Consider the following 21157-nt stretch of genomic DNA (forward strand, 5'->3'; position numbering starts at 1 on the left):
TGCCCTGAACAGTTACATGAGTGCAAGAGAAGCTCAGCTTCAAACAATATCCTAGGAAAGAAATTAAAGACTTCTTAATTAGTGCAGCAATTAAGCTTTCTTGGTAGCATTTTAATCAGCACAGACCCTATCAAAGGACAAACAGAACAATTTGCAGGTCTTTGAATTTTAAACAGTCTTATTGATTTCAGCACAATGTCTTCACTTGACACAGGGAAAATTTTTCATATATCAGTGACAGTACTCTGAGCTTAGAGGAAGAGAAGATGGAGGAAGAGCATTTGCAATGACCTGAGATGTAAAACAAACAAACAATAAAAAAAAAAAAATACCCTGAAAAGCTAAAGGTGAGAAAGAGGAGGGGTTAAATTCAAGTCCTTCCTAGATTGATACTTCTGCTAAGGACAATTGAAGCTTGCCTTAATTGTTCCTAATATTTCCCAAGCAAGACACTTTGAAGGTTCTTGCACCCTTCCATACATGTATTTTTATTTTCATTATGCTTAGTTACTAATAATATTGTTTGATCAAACAAACACACAGTGATGAACCTTTTCAAACTATGATTTTCTTTTAACTGACTGCAGACCTGAAGATTTTCTGTCTCAGAAGAATTCATTCAGTAGGAACAAGCTCCAAAATACCCTACTCTATAAAGTAAACATGTGTTGTGGGGCACAGCTTCCCCCTCCACATTATGGGTCCTCTTAGAAGTTAAGGTGGAATGGTGACATAATTGAGGGTCATGCTCTAGCTGCAATAGTTGCCTCACTTGTATGTTATTGGAATGTGGCATGGTTGTGTATGCATGGTACTCTGAGTTAATGTGGGGAACCAGAGGGGGTAAGGGCAGCTTTTCAACACTTGTTTTGCATTGTTCTCATTTATGGGTAGAGAATTCAAAACGATAGAACTGTGGTCTAACATTTTTCAAAGTAGCTGAAGTTTTTATGGCAACATCAAGCTGTGCCATTATAATTAAAGTTGTGTTTGCATTTCCAATATAAAATCAGTTTTACAAGGGTTTGTAACTTTTCTCCCCCTGTTGAATATAAAATCTGCATTAAAATATATTTTAAAATAATCATGTACTTACTATTTTTTGAGATTTTTGTTTATGTGCACAGATGCACATATATACATACTCACATTGGTATAAGAATTTATTAGATGAAGACACCTTTGAGGACCAAAAGAGAATTTCAACTTTTTAAAAAAATAGCTGAGGTTTGACACCAGGTAGGACAAACAGTTGTCTATAAATTTAAGATATCCTAGAAAGTGTTCTATTTGTTTTCCTTCCTTGTTGTAGACCAAGAAGAATATTCTGGTGATATAAGGTACCTTTTATGAAAGACCTGAGTAGATTTTTGATATGGCCATATTTTTCAATGCTTTTATATTTCCTCGAGCAACAACAAACAACAACAACTTTTCAATGAAGTAGAATAAGAAGAAAAATAATTATTAACTAACAAAAATAGAAATGTAAGTGTAAAATTCAACAATGTAGACTTAAAGCTTTCAAAATATATCCAAAACTAAAATTTCTGTCAAATATGTAATGCATCATTTCACACCTTGCAAAATTAGAGACTGCGCATGTGTAGACAAAGCCTAATTATTCAAGATCCACAGAGATATAGATAGAGGATTACATTCTGACTTATGCTATTTTAAATCACCTGTTGGTCAGAGACCCTTTAAATACCTAAATGCAACAGGTTAGGTGAACTTAAGAATAAGAAGAATTAAATAGGTGATTGAGAATAATTCTACCAGTTAATTTTTATGTATCTCCACTTTGTCTTTTCAGGTCTGCTATTTAGGGAGGTGTGTGTGTGTGTGTGTGTGTGTGTGTGTGTGTGTGTGTGTGTGTGTGTGTGTGTGTGTAGTGTAATTTCTTAAACACCTTTTAGAATAGAAAGGATATTCCCATAGAATGAGTTAATTTTAGAAAATTATAAGTTAAAAAAGGTCTTGTTATCACACCATACCAGAAAGTCTTTTGTCTTTTTTAAATAGATTAACAGCTTTTTTTGTTTTTGATATTCGCTTGAATTTATCACAGTTTTAGATGCATAAAGTAAATAAGTGTGTACTTGCTTTATATTTAGCTGACCTTTCGTTTTTGAAGTCAGAAGATATTACATATATTTATACCAGGCAAGGAAACATAGATCCACTTCGAGAGTATCTTTTCATTTTTCTTCCCCCCCCAATCTACTGAAATACAGAGCAGATAAAAAGAACATCTGCTATTATTATGTTAGCAATTTAGATTTCTGATTTCTTCCAACTTTCAGTCTGTGATATGTACTTACTAGCCCAGTTTAAAAAAAAAAACCCAAAACAAAACAAGACGTACTCACACAAATAAGTAACCAAACGAATGAATTAAAATCATACGTTTAGGTTTGCATATGAACTTTCCCTAAAGTAAGCTCATAGCAAATGCAAATCTTCATAAGGATGTATGGAAGGAGAAAGTGTATGTAGATTTTCCATTTATATCTGATTTTTTAAAAATTTAATTTAATACGTCCTAATTCCTATAAGAAACTGTGCAAAGTACATTTGTTACTCTTTAAGTTGACAGGAGATTGCTTAGATGCGTTTGGAAAATTACATGTCGTCGTGGTTGAGATGAAATATGAAACATGTAATCTAACGGTAGTATTAAAAGAAAAGATGATGATCTCCCTTTCCTTCTTCGTCCCCCCTCCCATTCCTCGCCCCCCCTCCGCCGTCTATGTCGCTCTCTCTTCCCCTCCCTCCCCTCCCACAATCTCTCTCCTCACCCTTTTTTTCCTCCCTCCCTCTCTTTCTCGTACTCTCTCGTTCTCTTTCTCAGTATCTCTCGCTCAGTCGGTGTTTCTTTGCTCCGGGTTCCTGGTTGGATAATTTGGGTTAATACTAGTGAGTGAGGTTTTTGTGGCTTCAAAGGGTATTTCAAGTTTCCGGAGCTCCTCCCCTCTGCACCGTGTGACAACAACAACTCGTCCAGAGAGCAGCCAGCACTTTTCAGCTCATTTTCTCTCTGTCATTCCCCTCTCAATCTTTGATCAATGTACTTGCCAGAGAGAACTGAAGTCCTTCAAACCTCCTCTTTTTCACCTTCATCTTTAACTTTGTGCTAGAGCAGGACCCAAAAAAACAATAGCCAACCCCCCCCCACTCTCTCCCCCCCCCCCAAAAAAATTCAGCCCCCAATCCCAGCCCCCGGAGAGGACTACTCATTTCGACTTGCGGGACACTTTTGTGCGTGTCTCTCCTGCTTCTCGCTCTTACCCCTCTGCCCTTCAATCTGCCTTTTCCTTCTCTCTTTCTTTTCCTTTTTTTCGTTTTTCTCTCTTTCTCCCTCTTCATCTTCCTGGGGATTTTGCATTCTCTCGTTCGTTCTCCCCCTTTCCTTCCCCTCCCCCTGGTGTGTGGCAACTTTTTCCACCCCCCAATCTCCTTCTTCTCCTCTTATATGTCACCATGGCCGTGCCGGCTGCTTTGATCCCTCCGACCCAGCTGGTCCCCCCGCAACCTCCGATCTCCACTTCTGCCTCCTCCTCCTGCACCACCACCTCCACCTCTTCGGCGACCTCCTCTCCGGGTCCCTCCATCGGTCCCCCGGCGTCTTCAGGGCCAACCCTCTTCCGACCAGAGCCCATCGCAGCGGCAGCGGCGGCGGCAGCGGCGGCGGCGGCAGCGGCGGCGGCGGCGGCGGCCACGGTCACCTCCACCAGCAGCAGCGGCGGCGGCGGCGGAGGCAGCGGCGGCGGCGGCGGCGGCGGCGGCGGTGGCGGCGGCTGCACGAGCAGCAACGCGGGAGGCGGCGGCGGTAACTGCAACCCCAGCCTGGTCACCCCCAACAGTAGCAGCAGCAACAGCAGCAGCACCAGCAGTGGCAACACCGGCAGCGGCGGCGGAGGCAGCTCCAACCCCAGCCTCAACGTGAGCACCGCCAGCTGCGGCAGCAGCAGCAGCAGCAGTAGCAGCAGCAGCAGCAGCAGCAGTAGCAGCAGCAGCAGCAGCAGCAGCAGCAGCTGCGGCAACCTCCCGGGGAAACCCGTGTATTCGACCCCTTCCCCAGTGGAGAACACCCCCCAGAATAATGAGTGCAAAATGGTGGATCTGAGGGGGGCCAAAGTGGCTTCCTTCACGGTGGAGGGCTGCGAGCTTATCTGCCTGCCCCAGGCTTTTGACCTGTTCCTAAAGCACTTGGTCGGGGGCTTGCACACTGTCTATACCAAGCTGAAGCGGTTGGAGATCACGCCGGTGGTGTGCAACGTGGAACAGGTTCGCATCCTGAGGGGACTAGGGGCTATCCAGCCCGGGGTGAACCGCTGCAAACTCATCTCCAGGAAGGATTTCGAGACACTCTACAATGACTGCACCAACGCAAGGTAAAGGGGGGGGGTATCTTCTAACATCCACCTTCCTCTTCTCCACCCACCTCCGCCCCCCCTCTTTCTCTCCTTTCAGTCCTGTGGAGCCTCACTCGCCCCACAGAACCTTGGCAGTCAATGATCCTTTCTTTCCTTTCAGGGGTGTTGTTGACAAACCTGACCAAACTGAACCTCTTCCAGTCTCTCCTGAGAAGTTGGAGAACCCATCCTATCTATCCTGCATTTACCTTCCGCCTGTTCCTTTTTTTCCCTCTGGCTGGTCCCATGCCCTCTCTACTTACCAGTAAATGTTAAATTGTCTGGGCCCGGGCGGAGCGTGGGGGGAGGGGGGAGGAGAGTGAGTGCTTTGATTATTGAGGGACTTGGGAGAAAGGGACGAAATGAGAGGAAGGGGAGTGGGGGGGGGGAAGGATAAAGGAGCGTGTAGAACCCTGAACCTCGCGGTGAAACACATTTCTCCTTCCAGTTTGTCAAAACCTGAGAACACCTACCTTGTCCCACCTCTGCCCTCTTACCGCGTGGGGTGAGGCATGCGATGCTAGGGCTTTCCAAAGCCAGGCACTCGGGAGTGCGAATCTGACTGGAGTGTGATTTGTGTTTGTTACGGAGCGTGTTTCCAGCGAGTGATTAAGATGAGATTGGGGGAGGTTGTGAAAGGGGAACTGGGTGGGAGGATGCGGAATCCAATTCGAGGAAGCAGGTTTTCCCAGCCAAGCAAATGGGCTGGGGGTGGGGGTGGGGTGGGGTGGTGGGAAGATGGGCTTCGGATTAAGGGGTGAGGATGCCGGGGTAGAAGCGTTCCTTCACCCCACTGGGGAAGCTAAGGAAATATTGTCCCGGGATAGCACTTCAAAGTCTAGGGGCACACTGTTTTGGCGTCTGAGAATTGACCCAGTAATAGAACTATCACCATTTCTCCCATTTCTCTAGGGTGAATTTAGCTACAGCATATAAAGGGGAGGGAGGAGATAAGACCCATTGTGTGTGTGTGTGTGTGTGTGTGTGTGTGTGTGTGTGTGCGCGCGCGCGCGCAAGTGATGGTAAGAAAGGAAGGAAAGTAGAAGGAAAGTAAGACTGTTGCAGGGCAAAAGAGAGTCAGCAGGCAGGCAGGTTCCCTTCTCAAGGGGTGGAGTTGGGCTGGGCGAGACACAGAGGTTAAACTGAGTTGTTGGGGGGAGAGGAGAAAAATGCCAGGCCCCTGCTCTTTCTGAGGTCCGTGGCTCAGTGGAGAAGCAGGTGTGGGAGTTGGGCTGGGAGGCTAAGCTGAGAGAGAGGACTCGAAGGTGCAGTCGCATTTCCAGTAGCTGCCTGGGAATCGAGGAGTGCCTTGGGATGTATTAGCCACCGGTCCAGTTCCAGAGCTGTTTCACAGTACGATGTCTGTGTGCTCTGAGGGCAGGATTGTACTGGGAGGGGGCGGGAGAGGGGCAACTTTTAGGGATCTGGGAGATTGTAGGATCCCGGTTCGTTCCTCAAAACCCTTTGCCACTACACACAGGCGCGCGAGCACACACACACACACACACACACACACACAAAACACACACACACACACACAAAACACACACACAAGTCCCCCACACACCCTCTCTCTACCACTCTAGTTCATCTTTTGCCCCATAGGAACAATAGAGCAAAAGTCAAAACATGGAACAAGATGGGAAGGGTGTAGTGAAAGTTAAAGCTTAGTTTAGAGATGGGAAGGACAGTAGAGAAGGAGGGAATAACACTCTTAACTTTCCAAGAGAAATCAAATGCTATTGAAATAAGAGTGAAGACAAGAACAGAGAGGGCTCCATCTCCACGTGTAGCTGATTAGGACGATGGGGCTGGGCTGGGGGTGAAGGTTAGAGTTAATTTACAAAGTAACCAGAAAGGAAGAGCTCCCCTGTTGTCCGAAGGAATGAGAACCAGACCCGCACAGACTGTCAGACTTGCATCTTAGCTGGCTACCTTGAGGGTAGTGATAAAACTCAGAAGACAAGAACCTTGTGGGGGAAGGGTCCACTTAGCAAACGTCTCCTAACTGATTTGGGGCAGAGACTCTCTTTCAGGTAGTTATTTGGGAATCAACTTACAGGTCGTGAATGAGCTGCTAAATCAAAAAACGATTCAGTAGTAACCCGTAGGAGCTAAACTTTGCCGCCTCCTTCGCGCCCCCCCCCTTTACTTTTATATTTTTATAAAACATTCTTTGTTCTATTTGGTTCTGTAAACTTATCTGGGTGAGTGTAAAGAACAGGTGGCAGTTAATAGATTGAGGTGGGGGGGTAGGGATAAAGAAAGGCCTTCACTGGGATAATATTTAATAATGAATGACCAGGAGAGAAACATTTACCAAGAACTTATAGATATAACTTTTGTGGCTACCGGTCTGAATAGGAAACTCTTAAGTGGTCGTTTGAAAGAATGACAATTTTTATTTGAAAGAAGTTTAGAGATAGATGATCAAAATAGTAATTACTTCTTTCCAGGTACATTTTCTTTTAAAGTAAATCTTACTGTTGAAAGTTCAGTATAATTCTATTCAGTAAACAAACAGCAAGTCTAAGTTCTTTCTGTGTTACAGCACAAACTGTACCAGTAAATTAAAGGTCATTTCCTATTAAATCTTGGTTAAGAACACTTTCATTATAACGTAAGATGATAAATATGCCATTTAACAGCTCACTTAAATAATTATGTTTTTCTGGTTTTCTTAAATTTTGTGAGAGTTTGGTACTGAAGTCTTTGTCACACCATCATGGTCTATCAAAAAAAAAAAACTACATCAAAATATTCTAAGAGTTTATGCAGAGGTTAATGACAGTTCTTAAGTTTATCATCAGAATGATTCAGTGTGCTTTAAAGGATAACTGCCCCAGGATTGAAAGACAAGTTCAATCCATTAGAGCACATCTTTAATTCTACTTACCACTTCAAAAATATCTTATCATCACCGTGATTATACTGTTGTCATCTGGTATCGATACTTTAGTTTGCAATTAAATATGAAGTTCCACCAAGCTTTCACAGTCTGTTTTCAGTTTTAAGATGTATTGGTTGCTTCCCTTGATGCATTTTGATCTTTTACTTAACACCATCGTTTGCTCACATTAATGTCTGTAGCATATAGGCTCTGTCACCATTTGTTCATAAAATATTTTGCTACATATAACTGAGATTTCCTAATTCAACAAGGGATTCCAGAGCTTGGAGGTCTTGGGCTGGGGCATGCAGTGCTTTATTTATTTTGCCACTATATGCTGTCAGAACTGTAATAGTGTATTATTTAAAATCAATATGACATTATGTTTCTTCTGGAATACTTTGAAAAAGGTAAGCATAATTTCTTGTGTCTAAAGTTTCAAAACTAAAATGACTCTTTCCCCAAAAAGAGGTAGGTTAGCACCTCTTCAGTAGAAGAATTAATTCCCTTGGTTTGGATGCTTGTTTTACTCATCTGGATTTTAGTTCTGTTGTCCTTGTCCCTTACATTTACTAAAAAGAAAAGAAAATCCAAAGGAAGAAACAACACAGGTCAAAAAAGACTCTGTATTAGAAAGCAACTTAAAAATGAAATAATGTCTGTTTTTCCAATCTCAGTGTTCAGTCTTTTATAAAAGCAAATATAGTTATTTATTGCCATACCCTAGAAGATATCACCAGTGTTCGTATGGGTAAACTGAGGAACCATAATATTAATTTACCCAAAGTCATTCCTTAAGTTAATAAAAAAAAGTTTGAATGAAATAAGACTAATTTCTTTGGTTGAACTACCAGTGTGGTGTTTCTTAAGGGCCAAGTAAATGCTTAGTTAGTTTGTTATTACCATTCAAAAAAAAAGATGAAAAGAAGGGTATCAAGCAAAAATCACCTGAGGGTTAACCGGAGTTTACATAAAGACTTCAACATGGGATGGGGGTCAGGGAGTGTAGAAAATAGAGGAGAATACATTTGTAAGTTGTCAAAAGACAAAGGCAGACCTTGATCAGTTTCCTCCAATTATTTATTAAACTAAACATTAGATGACTGAACTTGGCTGTTACAAGGGAGGTTAGTTAATGAACTAGTAACCATTAAAAAACAAAGTAAACCATCAGTAAATCACTTATTTGTAGACCTGAGTTAGAAATGTGTTTTACATACATTCATGCCTTATAGAAAAATCTTTATCCCCTTTCAGATGAAATTCAGGGTACTTAGAACACAGGACTTGCTGAAGTTGGACTAAAAGATTTCACTTTGCTGAGTAGGTTGAATGTGTGTGCATTTCCATTCAAGCCTTTCACTTTTTAAAATCTGTAGATGATACATATTTATAGTACTGTATCTATAGATGAAGTATCACTGTAGCTCTTCATCATTTCATCTTATGAGTGCATTCAGTGAATGGATGACAAAGGAAAGATTTCCTAATACTGTATTCCTTTAAGGAAACTTTTCTTTGTAAAATGTATTATGAATTATTTGTTTTAGAAAAAGAAATGTGAGACACTGGGGAAACATGTTTTGCCTTTCAACGTCCCTCTTTTTTGCCTTTTGACATTCTTTAATTAACTATCCCACTTAGACAATAGGTATTTATTTAGGATTTTACTCTTTGATTAGCTTTCTGTGTCTCAGACTTCTATTTCATTATAGAATCTTTAAAATAAAACCATTTCTCAACTCCATAATGTTTATACACACAGGTAAGTTAGTTGTAGTACGAAGATAGCTTTTCCATGGGCCACACTGAAAAAAAAAAAGAGGCCAGAGTTGATAAATGTTTGTATTGCAGCAGATTGATGTTAGAAGTTATGTGTAATATTTCATTTTATCAGCTTTTTATACACTGTGACTTAAGAAGATTTGCCTGGTAAATTATGAGAGAAAATCCAAGTTTAGGACCCTGCAAAACTGCTTACCATTCATGTTGATTCAAATCCCTGATTGATATTAATATGTTTGATTGTTGATACTGATACTGTTATTGGCAGGTCTCAACCAAGTATGACTATTCCAGTTTAAATGGGATGTGAAAAAAAAAGAGCCTTCTAATCTAGGTTTTACTTTGCTCAATGAAATCATTTATCCAACTAACCCAGTAGCCTGCCTACTGCAATATAACCCATCCTTAATATTCAATGAGAGGTGTTACCCTACATAATGTTCTTAGTTATTCCTTTAATAGTATTACACATGGTTGTGGAGATGAAGGTTTACTTTCTAACCTCTACAGATTATTAGCTAATGCTCTGAAGCGTGACATTTGATTACCCATAATAATATTTTACATTCTGCAGTTACAAATGTTATTAAGAACTAACTAGGAACTATGATACCTTTTAGAATCTGGATCGAGACAATTGTGTGTGTGTGTTTGTGTGTGTGTATTGTGTGTGTGTGTGTGTGTGTGTGTGTGTGTGTAAGGAAAAAAAGCTTGCTTTATAAGAGTCAAATGCTATATCCAGGTGTTTTTTTTTTTGTCTAATTTGTTATACTAAGTGAAACTTATTCGGAAGTTACTGAGAGCAGCTATTAGCTACCATATCCCTTTAATTGTGTCACCCTATATTGATTATAGCCTTGGCTAACTTTTAGTATAATTCACTCCTCTTTTGGCAGTTCTCTATGAGCAAATTACCAGAATAGCATATTTTTCTTTATTATTTTTTTATTTGATGTTTTGTTTTTGGAATGTAATTTCCACTTATAAACTAGATTAATATGCTTGATGTCATTCTATTAGCAATGATTTGTGATTTTATTATCATTTAGCATTATTTTATCTTTCCCAGTTATTTTGCTAAACTGTTCCATTCAATTACTTTCGTCAGTCAAGTAAATTAATAATTAAAATTGCCTTGTGTTAGCAGGATAGAGTACAAGTACCATAAAATACAATAAGAAATGAGAACTTAGCAGGTTGTGATTTGGCTTATTTGTAATAACTATTAAAACAATCTAATTTGATATGCCTTTTAAATAGATTCAGATAAACCTGTGATAGATAGATATAGATAGATAGATAGATAGATAGATAGATAGACAGACAGACAGAGAGATAGTAGTTTAGAACTTAGATTTAAAGATGCTAAAACTTAGCCTTCTGAATACTCAACTTGGAAGCAGGGTTTTTTTTTAGATTGTTCAATTAACTATAGCTACTTGTACCCCTAGAAAGTAACAGGAAGAGTAAAACTGTGCTAATTATTTGATCTTTTAAAATCTATAATTTAAAAAATACTGTATAATTTTACTTTTTAAAATAACATTTGCAATTAAATATTGCACGACCTTTACGTATTTCTCAGTCTTATAATGGAGATCACACACACACATACGATTGCTCAGTTAACTTGAAAAGACATCATCCATCCTATAAATCCTATAATAGAAATATTCAAGAGATACAATTAAAAGTAAAGAATGAGCTTATTTTTACTTATTTTTTAGAATATAGGTCACATGGGGATTTTTTTTACTTTTAATTTTAAATACTGCTATTGGCAACAAGAAGAGTAAGTTAAAACTTTGTATAAGGGTTTGATTTTATAAAAAAAAATAAACCTAAGCTACCTTGAATCAAGAGAGAAATATTATACTGTACTCATACTGAAACACTCAAACATCTGAGCATTTAAACAGTGGTTTTATGAATATATGCTATTCATTATCTTGTTTTGGTAGAGGTGTTTGATATAGAAAGTTTTCAGTGTCAGCAATAAACTTCTTGTTTCCATTTCATTGGTGAAATACATTGTTATCTACAATTAAAAGTTATGAATCATTTTAAATAAAAAATGTCAGCAATTAGCAATATATTGCATGTATATGTATATATGTGTGCATATACACACCTATTTTACATATATGTATATATACATATATATATTCCACTGTGGTCTGTAAATGAACTTATTTAATTGTGAAGTGAGTTTACAATAATTGTTTGTTTTTATATTAAGATAGGCTAGGGTAAAGAGTTATATTCTCTTATTGGCCAATTTGTTTTTCAAAAAGTTAACCAAGAAAGTAAAATTGTTTATTCTTCATTTTCATGGGTAACTGTGGTTATTCTTAGATGGAATTGCAGAATTTCAAAGATGATTGCTACTTTTGCTCTCACAGAAACAGTTCATGCCTAACTGACAAACTGCACAAGTAAATGAACACACGGGTAGGAAAAGAAATCATTCTATTTTGTCATTTAAAACCTGGAAACCTGACCAACTTTTTGCTAAGTGATGCTCTGAAACTTATTTTTAGTTAAATATGGAGCACAACATGAAGCTTAGACATAAATAAAATTGGCAGAAGCTGATGGGTGAAAACCATTTCATTTTAAAAAAAATGTAACAAAACATATGTAGAGGGTGACTAAAATTACTCATTGATCTCCAATCAAGGATTTTAAAGCAGGTGCGTTGATAATTTCCTGGTGTGCCACTCCACTCTAACCAGGAGTTTACTCTCTGTGAAGATAAGAGGGTGTTTCAGTCACAAAATTTTATTCATCTTTAGACCTTCCTAAATTGTTCTCTAAATTAGCCAAATTGCTGAATTCTGCCAACTGTGTGGCAGTTTTCTTTTCTCATCCAAATTGGCTTGGAGTTGAACTATGCTGTCAAGCTAGGTTTCCTCTGCAGGTTTAAATGTATTTGAATGGAAGGAAAGTTTTTAAAAGACAACTGTTAGCTTGTTCGCCATTCCTTAGCATGTTTGTCTATGAAGTGGCCAAAAGCATCTTGTTACCTGCTGTTTAAAAAAAAGAAAAAAAAAGTTTGGAGAGGTATGCCAAAAGAAGACATTTATTGAAACTGTAACTGCTAAAATATAATCACAAAACTTTCCGTAAAGGATAACCGCAATATGTTAGTGACTAAAATACACATATCTTATCATGAAGTCAAAACTGATGTGGTGGAACAGCATAGAATAAGTATTATCTACTGTATACATTAGAATACTTATAAAAATCTTACATTGAATAGCTACAATGTATCTTAGACATGTTTAGAAACCTATTGACATGTTTATATACAAACGACAAATTTTAGAATATGCCATGTGCTCTATGGTTTGTGTTTGTACAGTAATGATTAATTTCTACTTTTTCTTGGAAAAGAGAGTTTGTAGTTAGCTCATCACATAAAATGGATCCCAGTAAGATGAATGAAGAGACATCATATAACATGACACCCAGTATAACTGAACCTTGATTTTATTTGGTGTCAAACACTTTGTAATAATTGGTTGTTCTACAAGCAGAGGCATTTTTTCCCTTTCAGGAACAAAAACAGAACAAACTAGAAGAAAAAGTGTACAGCAAAAATGCCATATTCACTTAAAATATATTGAAACATACACATTGAACAGTTGGTGCCATTAAGTCAGGACTTAGATGAACGAACAAACGTAAAGAATATTTTCCCCAAAATTCTTGGGTTACAGTCAACTTTCAAATATAGGTGAAATATAACATGCAAAACTTTAAAATGTCGCTTACTAAATTTTATTTACTGCTTACTTCCTACCCCCAATTCCCATCTATTTGATTTACAGTAGGTTATCATCTCGCATAGACATACTTTGGTTTCATGATGATGTTTATAGAAAATAAATCATTTTGAATATAAAAATACACCCTGTACTCAACCATCAGAAGTATAAAATACTATGTATATAATTCTTTTTGTTTTGTTTTCTTTTGCTTGTAATTTAAGCCATTTTTCTAGATTAATTCTTGGTAATATGCCTTTTTGCTAGAAGTGGACTATTATTGTTTAGTAGCTTTAAAGAGACTGTAGAAAAGCAGATATTTTTAGAATGCTATTCCCTTGCCTATCCATTCATACATCTTATTCTGGGAGATGTAGGGACCGCAACAAGTGTAAAGAGATCATCAGTGGTTCAGGGATACTGTGACCATGTTAAATGGTCAAATGTTGCTGTTTAAGTTCTTTGCCCTGACATCGCCCTTCATGTTCCTGCTTAAATTACATTGAATAGACAAAACATAGAGGCCCAGCAAGATGAAAAAAACATATCTTGTAATCCAATTATTATTATTAGTGGTAGTAATAATGTTAATAACTGATTTAGAATGAACATTATATCAGATCCTTTTTCATTCTTAGAAGCCTCAGAAAAGTTCTATGATGGAATCCTTGTTTTCTCATTTTAACCCCTTCAAGTTTCAACCTTGGCTAAATATTAATCGAAAGCCCTGGGATATGAGAAACAACTTTGTCTCTTAAGGTATTAATTAATGAAATTAATATTTCTATGCCACACCCTGTGTTAATGGAGCTGAAGGGTACTGGACAAGTGATTTCTTAATTGTGATAAACTTGTGGTGTGGAAACTTCCTCCACCAATGTAGATTAATAAGTCATTTGCACCTTAGGATCAGTATTTTTGAACAGGAAGAGGTTTGGTCACTTACTTGATTTGTGTCAGAGGAAGAATTGAACTCAGGTCTTCTTGATGACAAGTCCTGCTTTCCACGCAATATGACAAATAGCTTTGCAAACTATATATATATATACCATATGTATATGGTAGGTATTATGTCTGTTTTATATGTGCATCTAACTAGATAAATACACATATTCACACATATGCATTATATATGCTTTGGCCAATTTAATCTGTGTATAAATTTCATGGTATATTTGTGGGTGTCTGTAAATTGTGAGATCATTGAAGTGTGAAATTTAACTCTTTTCACTAGTAACATACAACCTTACACATGCCATATGAATGATAACAGAGTTAAGCTGATTTCAGCAAGACAATTTCATGTTGATTTATTTTAGAAATGAACTATTATATATATATATATTCTGTTATTAGAATCAGAGTTGACAATCTTACTTTTTAAAATTTTGAAACTCAAAACATATCACAGCAGAGGTGAAAAATCTATAATACATATTTGACAAGTTATTCAATCAATAGGCTTTACAGGTTAAGCTGCCGATAAAGTTGGCTTTACTTTTTCTTCTAAAGGTTTTCCATGCTATACTGTAATTTATAAAAACGGGAGGAAGTTAAAGTGATGAGCTATTTTAATTGTCAATAAAATGTATTTTCATGTAATATCACTGTTCTGTCCTTTCTTGATATTGTTAGATTAAGCCACTTGTAGATGTCAGATTAGTTTTAGATAAAGAAGGGGTAATTTAACCTTAACTGATTTTTGAAACTTGTTTCATATACAGTAAAAATGAATGGCTGAAAAGTCAGCGTACTTTTCATTAGACTGTTGCTTTTACAACCACCAAAATGTGTCTTTAATTTTCAACGCAAAATTACATTATAATTGAAAATAATTTTGTGCTATATACATATATTACATAGCCTTAGAGTATAATCAGATGGGATTCACTATTGATAATGATAATGCCATTTCCCACCCTAACCCCCATTTCTTTTTTTTTATATTCATGTTAATTGTTTTCAGGATTTCCTATTCTTCCAAAAAAAAAAAAAAGAATGGCTTCTAAAATAGTTATATAAGAATGATAGGAAAACTATTTCATAGCCTTATAGATAACTGTTCTTAAAAACTTTGCCATCAATGAGATGAGTAAGGGATAAGGGTAAGGGGTTAAATCTGCAGGTTCAGGTAAGGGTAATGTATATTATCATTTTATACAATGGTTGTAATTGTCTTTGAAAACACCTGATAGTGGATGACTTAAATTGAAGTCAATTACTTTCTTAATCTTTCCAAGGCATTCCTCAAGTGTTTGCATCATTGGTGAAAGTTCAGGCATCTATTGATTACAGGCAGAAAGACTCTCATAACATAGTGACTGCCTATGGGCAAAAATACATCACCTACACTAGGTGGAATTTAAAAAATGAAAACAGTGAACATTAAAAGATTAATGGCATCTACTGATTGGGTCACCTCTAATTTTGTATACACAGGAGGGAAAACAAAGATGTATGATGCTTAAAAGAGAGGTTATTTTTACAGGAAAAAAAGATAGGTGAAGAATGATTTTAAATGTTTTTTATTATTTTGTGAGCTCTGATGCTTTTATTCTTCAGTGTTTAATAATTCTCTGACAAGTGCATATTTTAATCAAAGATGAATATGCATTTTCTGTTCAGTTAATTTTTTTTCACTCAATCAAAGATGCATGCAGATTTGAACTTGTAACCAGGAAGAGTGCTTCCATGCTTCAAATTGCCCAAAGACCCCCAGGGATAGAAACTTGACCTGCTTTTATGAAACCATAGAATTACATTTATACAAGTTACCCCATGGGAAAGGAATGAACTGATCCCAATTCAAACCTTAATATTAGAGACTTATGGATCAAATTTGATTTTTCTTCCCCTTAACACCTGTTTGGCTACTAAATTTAGTAACTGGATGGATTTAGGAAATTGTTTTTTATATTATTCATGAAAAACATTCCTCAATTCTGTCACCGGTACCCTTTTTATTTTGTAGTTATGCTGATTTTCTTTTTGTAGCAAGACATTTAGTTTTTTTTTTAAACGCTATTTCAGTCCATACAAAGACACAATTGGTTTTAGGGGAAAGAATGGTTTAATGTATTTAGTTGAGTATGGCAACAAAGAATTCATATCTGTGTTATTTATTTATAACTACACAAGATTCAACTTATCAGAAATGGAAACCACGATCTCATTTTAAGTAGTCATGCTTGTTTTTATTTTTATTTTGTTAGAATAAGGATATTGCCGTATGATTACAATCAAATCTTACCAGATTAATGAGTTTGAACAGAAATATTTTCTGTCTGGTAGGACCACTAAGTGGAATATCAGAGGTCTGGTCCTCCTCCTTTTATGTACTTAAAGTAGTCATGAGGTTGCATTGACCACATTTTTTTCAGTCCTACCTAAATTCACTTAGTAAAATAGTCCTGTGCTGGAAAGGTCATGTTAAATATATTACAAAATAAGGGATACTTTAGATCTATGTCAGTCTGGTTATTTTCTAGGCTTTCATTAGAAGGCCACTATATTCAGAAGTGTTTGGTACATGGGACATTGATTATATAGAGGAGGAGGGAAGCAAAAGCCCTTCTCTTCTGACAGCTCTAAAATGGAGGATCTTAGGAGGGCCAGTGGGCAACAAGGTGGCACTGTGGATTAGACCACCAGGCCTGTAGTCAGGAAGACCTGAATTCAAATCCAGCCTCAGACACTTACTGGCTGTGTGACCCTGGACATGTCACTTAATCCTGTTTGCCTCAGTTTTCTCATCTGTAAAATGAGAAGGCTATGGCAAAACGCTTCAGTATCTTTGCCAAGAAAACCCCAAAATAGTTCACAAAGAGTTGGATGTAACTGAAAATGACTGAACAACAACAAAAGAACCAATGAGAACCAGTCCCTCTAGGTTTTCTTTCTTTTCCTAAATGCACAGTCATATTTCTGATAGCACATGGAAAGTTCTGTGATTAGAAGTTTGAGGCTGAAATTGAGGAATGGATTTTTCTTAATTAAAATAAGTAAAATAATAATTTGAAAGACCATTTATTTCTGTATTGTTTAACTTGCCCAACACTAGACTGAATTAATCATTGTCTCTAATTTCCTTACAAAAATACACCAAAGAGGATTATTGGAGTATCTCCCTAGGAAGAAATAATTGCTAGGCTTGTGAAGAACATTGATAATTTTATGTAAAGGACCAGGAAAGTTACACTGTGTTCCTTAGGAGCTTCATGAGTTATAAACATGAGTTTTTTTTAAATGTGTTTTGTTTTCATTTTCCCTGCAGCAAAAAACTTATTTCAGTTGTAAACTGACACTTGTCAATGAGTCTACATAACTACAACTATCTTGTCTAAGATTGAAATATATGGTCCATTGCTTAGATATTTCCAAATACCAGTTTGGCTTTATGTTGATAAAATAACTGCATCTTTGGTGGGTTCTATGTTTGCATTTTAATGTCTGTACTAAGAATTCTGTGGATAGCTTAATGCTGCTAGAACTACATGACAGGTCCTTCTTCCCTAATTGTGAATGAAGGAAGGGGAGATGACCTCATTGCTTCAAGTTGACAATTTATACATCTAGTCCAGTTAGGATGGTCATGTTTCCTTTTTATCTCAATGGCTGACTGCAGCTTTATTTCTTTCATACAATCCAGTATGGCACAGTGAGAAAGAGGGCTGATTTGGTGGTAGAGGACGTGGATTTGAATTCTCACTTTGTCTTGTGCTATCTATATAATCTTGGGCAAGTCACCCTCACTTCTCTGGCTCTCAGTTTCCTAATCTGTAAAATGAGAAAGTTGGACTAGGTGGTTTCCAATGTCCTTTCTAGCTTTAAGTGATGAACCTGTGATAACTGATAGTATAACTATGTGAACTATACACATACACACACACACATATGTCTATGGGTGACACATTCAGATTAAATTTACCTTTTCAAATTCTAGTAAAGAAATATGAAAAAAACATGAATGAATGTATAGATGAATGTATGGCATTTTATTATTTTTTCCCTATAAAAGAGCTTTTTTTGTTACCAATATTAAACACTGTAGTCAAAGCAACCTTTATGACTAGTTTCTTTTTGATATATTTACAATAATGTTCATTTTCAGGAAAAAATATGAAAAAACCTTGCAAGTACTGAAGTAGATATCAAATATGAAATAAAAAATAGTTTTAAGATAGATTTTTTTCCCTAAGAAGTTAGAATAAGGCCTTACTTTTTCAGGACTTGGAAGCACCAACTTCACTAATTTTCAAATATTTTTAGTTCAGTTTTCCATTTAGAGTTTACAAAAAATATATCATAGTGGATTCTCTAATTGACCTAGAGTCATTGTGCACTAACTTCCCCCCCCCTTTTCTTTTTGGGAGGGGGTTAAGTGAGGGCCCATGACAGGGATGCTGTTTGTTTTTCACAAAAGTTGTTTGTGATTTCAGGTACTCCTGGGAAATCTCTTGATCAGATTCACATCTGTTCCTGTCAAAGTGGGTGCTAAGATACCGGTCACCCAGCAACCATGTCCAAGAGGGAATTGGGCCGATAATAACTTCAAAAAGGAATGACAGATGCTAGATTAGGATGAAAGACAAAATGCATGAAAAATGAGCTTGTTAGAATCAAAAAATTGTTCAAGCACCTTTATGCAAATTAAATGAATATTGAACATTTGCATGCAGTAATTTCTACTTTTTCTGTTGATTGAGAAGAAAAAAGATGGTACATTTAAAACCACAAATGTGACTTCTTCTTTTTGCACCAATTAACATACAAAGCAGTATTCTTTTTAAAAAAATAAGATTAGCCATCTGGGTTCTTAGCTCTGTACCATGAATGTCACAATATTTTTCTGAGAGTAGTTCTTTTGAAAAATATTTTATCTGCAAATTCATAATAACAAACAAACAGTCCTATGTGAATTGAAATTATTTTAGATTAATTCAATTCCATTTCTTTAGTGAGGATTTCAACAATAACCTTATCCTGTTGTCCTTGACATTGGTTAATGTACATTAATAAAAGATCACACAAGATGAGTTCACACCAAATGCTAAGGTTTCTGATTGACTGGTCAAACAACACTGCTTTAAAATAAAACCTAGTGGCTCACACTTAAAGAATGATGTAAGAAAGCTCCCATAAAATAACACCATCCCAATTTTAAGGTATTTTTGGGTATTCCATGAATTTTTCTATTGAAATGTTCATACAACAGAGTTTAGAAGGCCCTGATAAAATGTCCTGATTGAGAGAGCGTTCTGTGTCTTGGTTTAGCAATGTCTAATGTGGTCACGTACAGAAATTGATTTTCTTCAGAAATTAATTAATTTTTCATATCGCCCTAAGCTGCAGTTAAAAAGAGTGCATACTTGTCTGTTTTTTCCAGAAATATTGCCTAATCATATTAATACCATTGCCCCAAGGATGAAAAGATAATTGTACAAATGCATTTGGAAATATGTATCACTGAGTATTTATGATTAAATTATGCAAATGACCCAGCTCTCATCCTTTCCAGACCCAGATTGTCTAATTAGGATTGATATGCTGAATAGATGTTCCAGAATTTGAATACAAGCATGTCCAAGGAGCAGAAAATTGGAAATGACAAGGCTGAAATCCTAAGAAAACTGTCTTTCTCTTTTATACTTTGTTAATGTAGTGTTAGCAGTTGCAGTTTTTCCTTTGGCTATGTTCTGACTCGTATGTTCCTGTGAGAAACAGCCCTACAAAATGAATTTAACTTTAGCAAATAATAGTTCATTTCCATTCAAGAGTGATTTTTTAAATTACATACCTAGGCAGTCTTCTAGCATTCAAAATTTCAAGTTCCTTTAGACAACATAAATTAATCCCTAATTAGGCAACTACGTTTTTCCTGAGTGAGATCTGGTATTATATTTCTAGTTTATAACTGTCTTTCTAGCATGTTTTCCTACTCCAGTTTTGAAACACATCTTCCTACTATTTTCCTATAGAATATATTTTCCTGAGTCTGCCTTTCATTTATCAAGCAATTAAACACATACCCTTTTAAACTTGCATACATTTTAAACAATTGATTGGGGGAGGCAGTTCAGAAACACTACATTTGAAAATGAACAGTGTTCAAATTTGAGGTCCTCAGCAGGTTTTCTCCCTCATTTATTACACTCATTCATCTTAGAAGGAAGGGTGGTAGTAAGTAGTTATGGAGAGGACTGAACTGTCAGTACTCCAGCCATTGTTAAGCTGCGGGTAGTCACTCCCTCTGAACTCTGCTGGCTCCTGCTTCCCATCTGCAGGATGATGGATTGCTATGTTTAATACATTTCAGCTTTTGTCTGTCATAGTGTGGACAGACAGCACTATCAATGATTTCAACAGTGATTAGAGAATAGTTTCTACCCACTCCTATTGGCCAGACAGATTCCAGGAATGTTTGATGTAACAAACTGGTTGGCAGTTTCACCACGCAAAGGTGGGGTTTAACATCAACTGTATGCTCAATGTTTTAAAACAATACTGAGCCCCACTCAGAATTGTGAAGACTACATAACCACTTTAGAACAAAATTACACAAGACAACATTAAAAAACGTTTTGATTCTCTGTCTAAAATATTCATCCCAAGTGGTCTCAAGTTTGAAGAGAAATTAGTATTCTTTTTATAGTAGCAGTAAGTGTTTCCTAACAGGAATACATTCCATAGACTAGGATGTCACTGGTGTTATGCCCATCAGTCCTGAAGTATTTAGTGACTATTGAGAAGGTAAAAGTGCAGAGATCCTGGTGAAACAGCAAGATGTGACATGGCTAGTGTCATGCTGGGATTTGCTAGGCTGTGATGGCATTGTGATTCACAAGTCCAAAGGCTGAATGATTCCAACAACCAGAGGTCTCTTTGCACCAACATAATATTTTTCCCAGAGTGTCTTATTGTATTTATAAAATGGTGCCAAGGAAATACAATTGATAAAAGGAAAAGAAAATGTTCTTTTAAATCTCATGTTATTAACATGGATAAAGTTTTATTTAAGGAATGGAATTTGCTTCTGAATTGAATAGTATTGATAAAAATGCAGTTGAAGTAACCTTAAAAGATTAGCCTTTTAAAAGGATTATTTTATCTTGTTTTACTTTTCTGGTTAATCATCTAAGCCAACAATTCAGGCTGTGTCTAATTTTCACTTTATTTTGAAATGAAAACTCTAAATAAGGAGACATTACTTGCTCTCAATACAGTTTTATTAATAGCACAGGATAATTAAAAGCATGGATGTCCAAGAGTGAAGGCCTGATAAGGGCTGCCAA

General features: G+C 36.7%; 1 protein-coding gene across 3 annotated transcripts in view; it reads left to right on the forward strand.

Moving 5' to 3' along the window:
* The first annotated feature begins 2868 nt into the window (after window positions 1-2868).
* DACH1 (dachshund family transcription factor 1) overlaps window positions 2869-21157 on the forward strand; it is a 488469-nt gene continuing 470180 nt past the window's right edge. For all 3 annotated transcript variants that reach the window (XM_027844596.1, XM_027844597.1, XM_027844598.1), the window contains exon 1: window positions 2869-4397. In XM_027844596.1, coding sequence (XP_027700397.1) covers window positions 3484-4397 — 914 coding nt within the window. In that variant the 5' untranslated portion in view covers window positions 2869-3483. The remainder of the gene's footprint in view (window positions 4398-21157) is intronic.

Source organism: Vombatus ursinus, unplaced genomic scaffold, assembly GCF_900497805.2.
Source record: "Vombatus ursinus unplaced genomic scaffold, bare-nosed wombat genome assembly UNPS02014942.1, whole genome shotgun sequence".
Lineage (NCBI taxonomy): Eukaryota > Metazoa > Chordata > Mammalia > Diprotodontia > Vombatidae > Vombatus > Vombatus ursinus.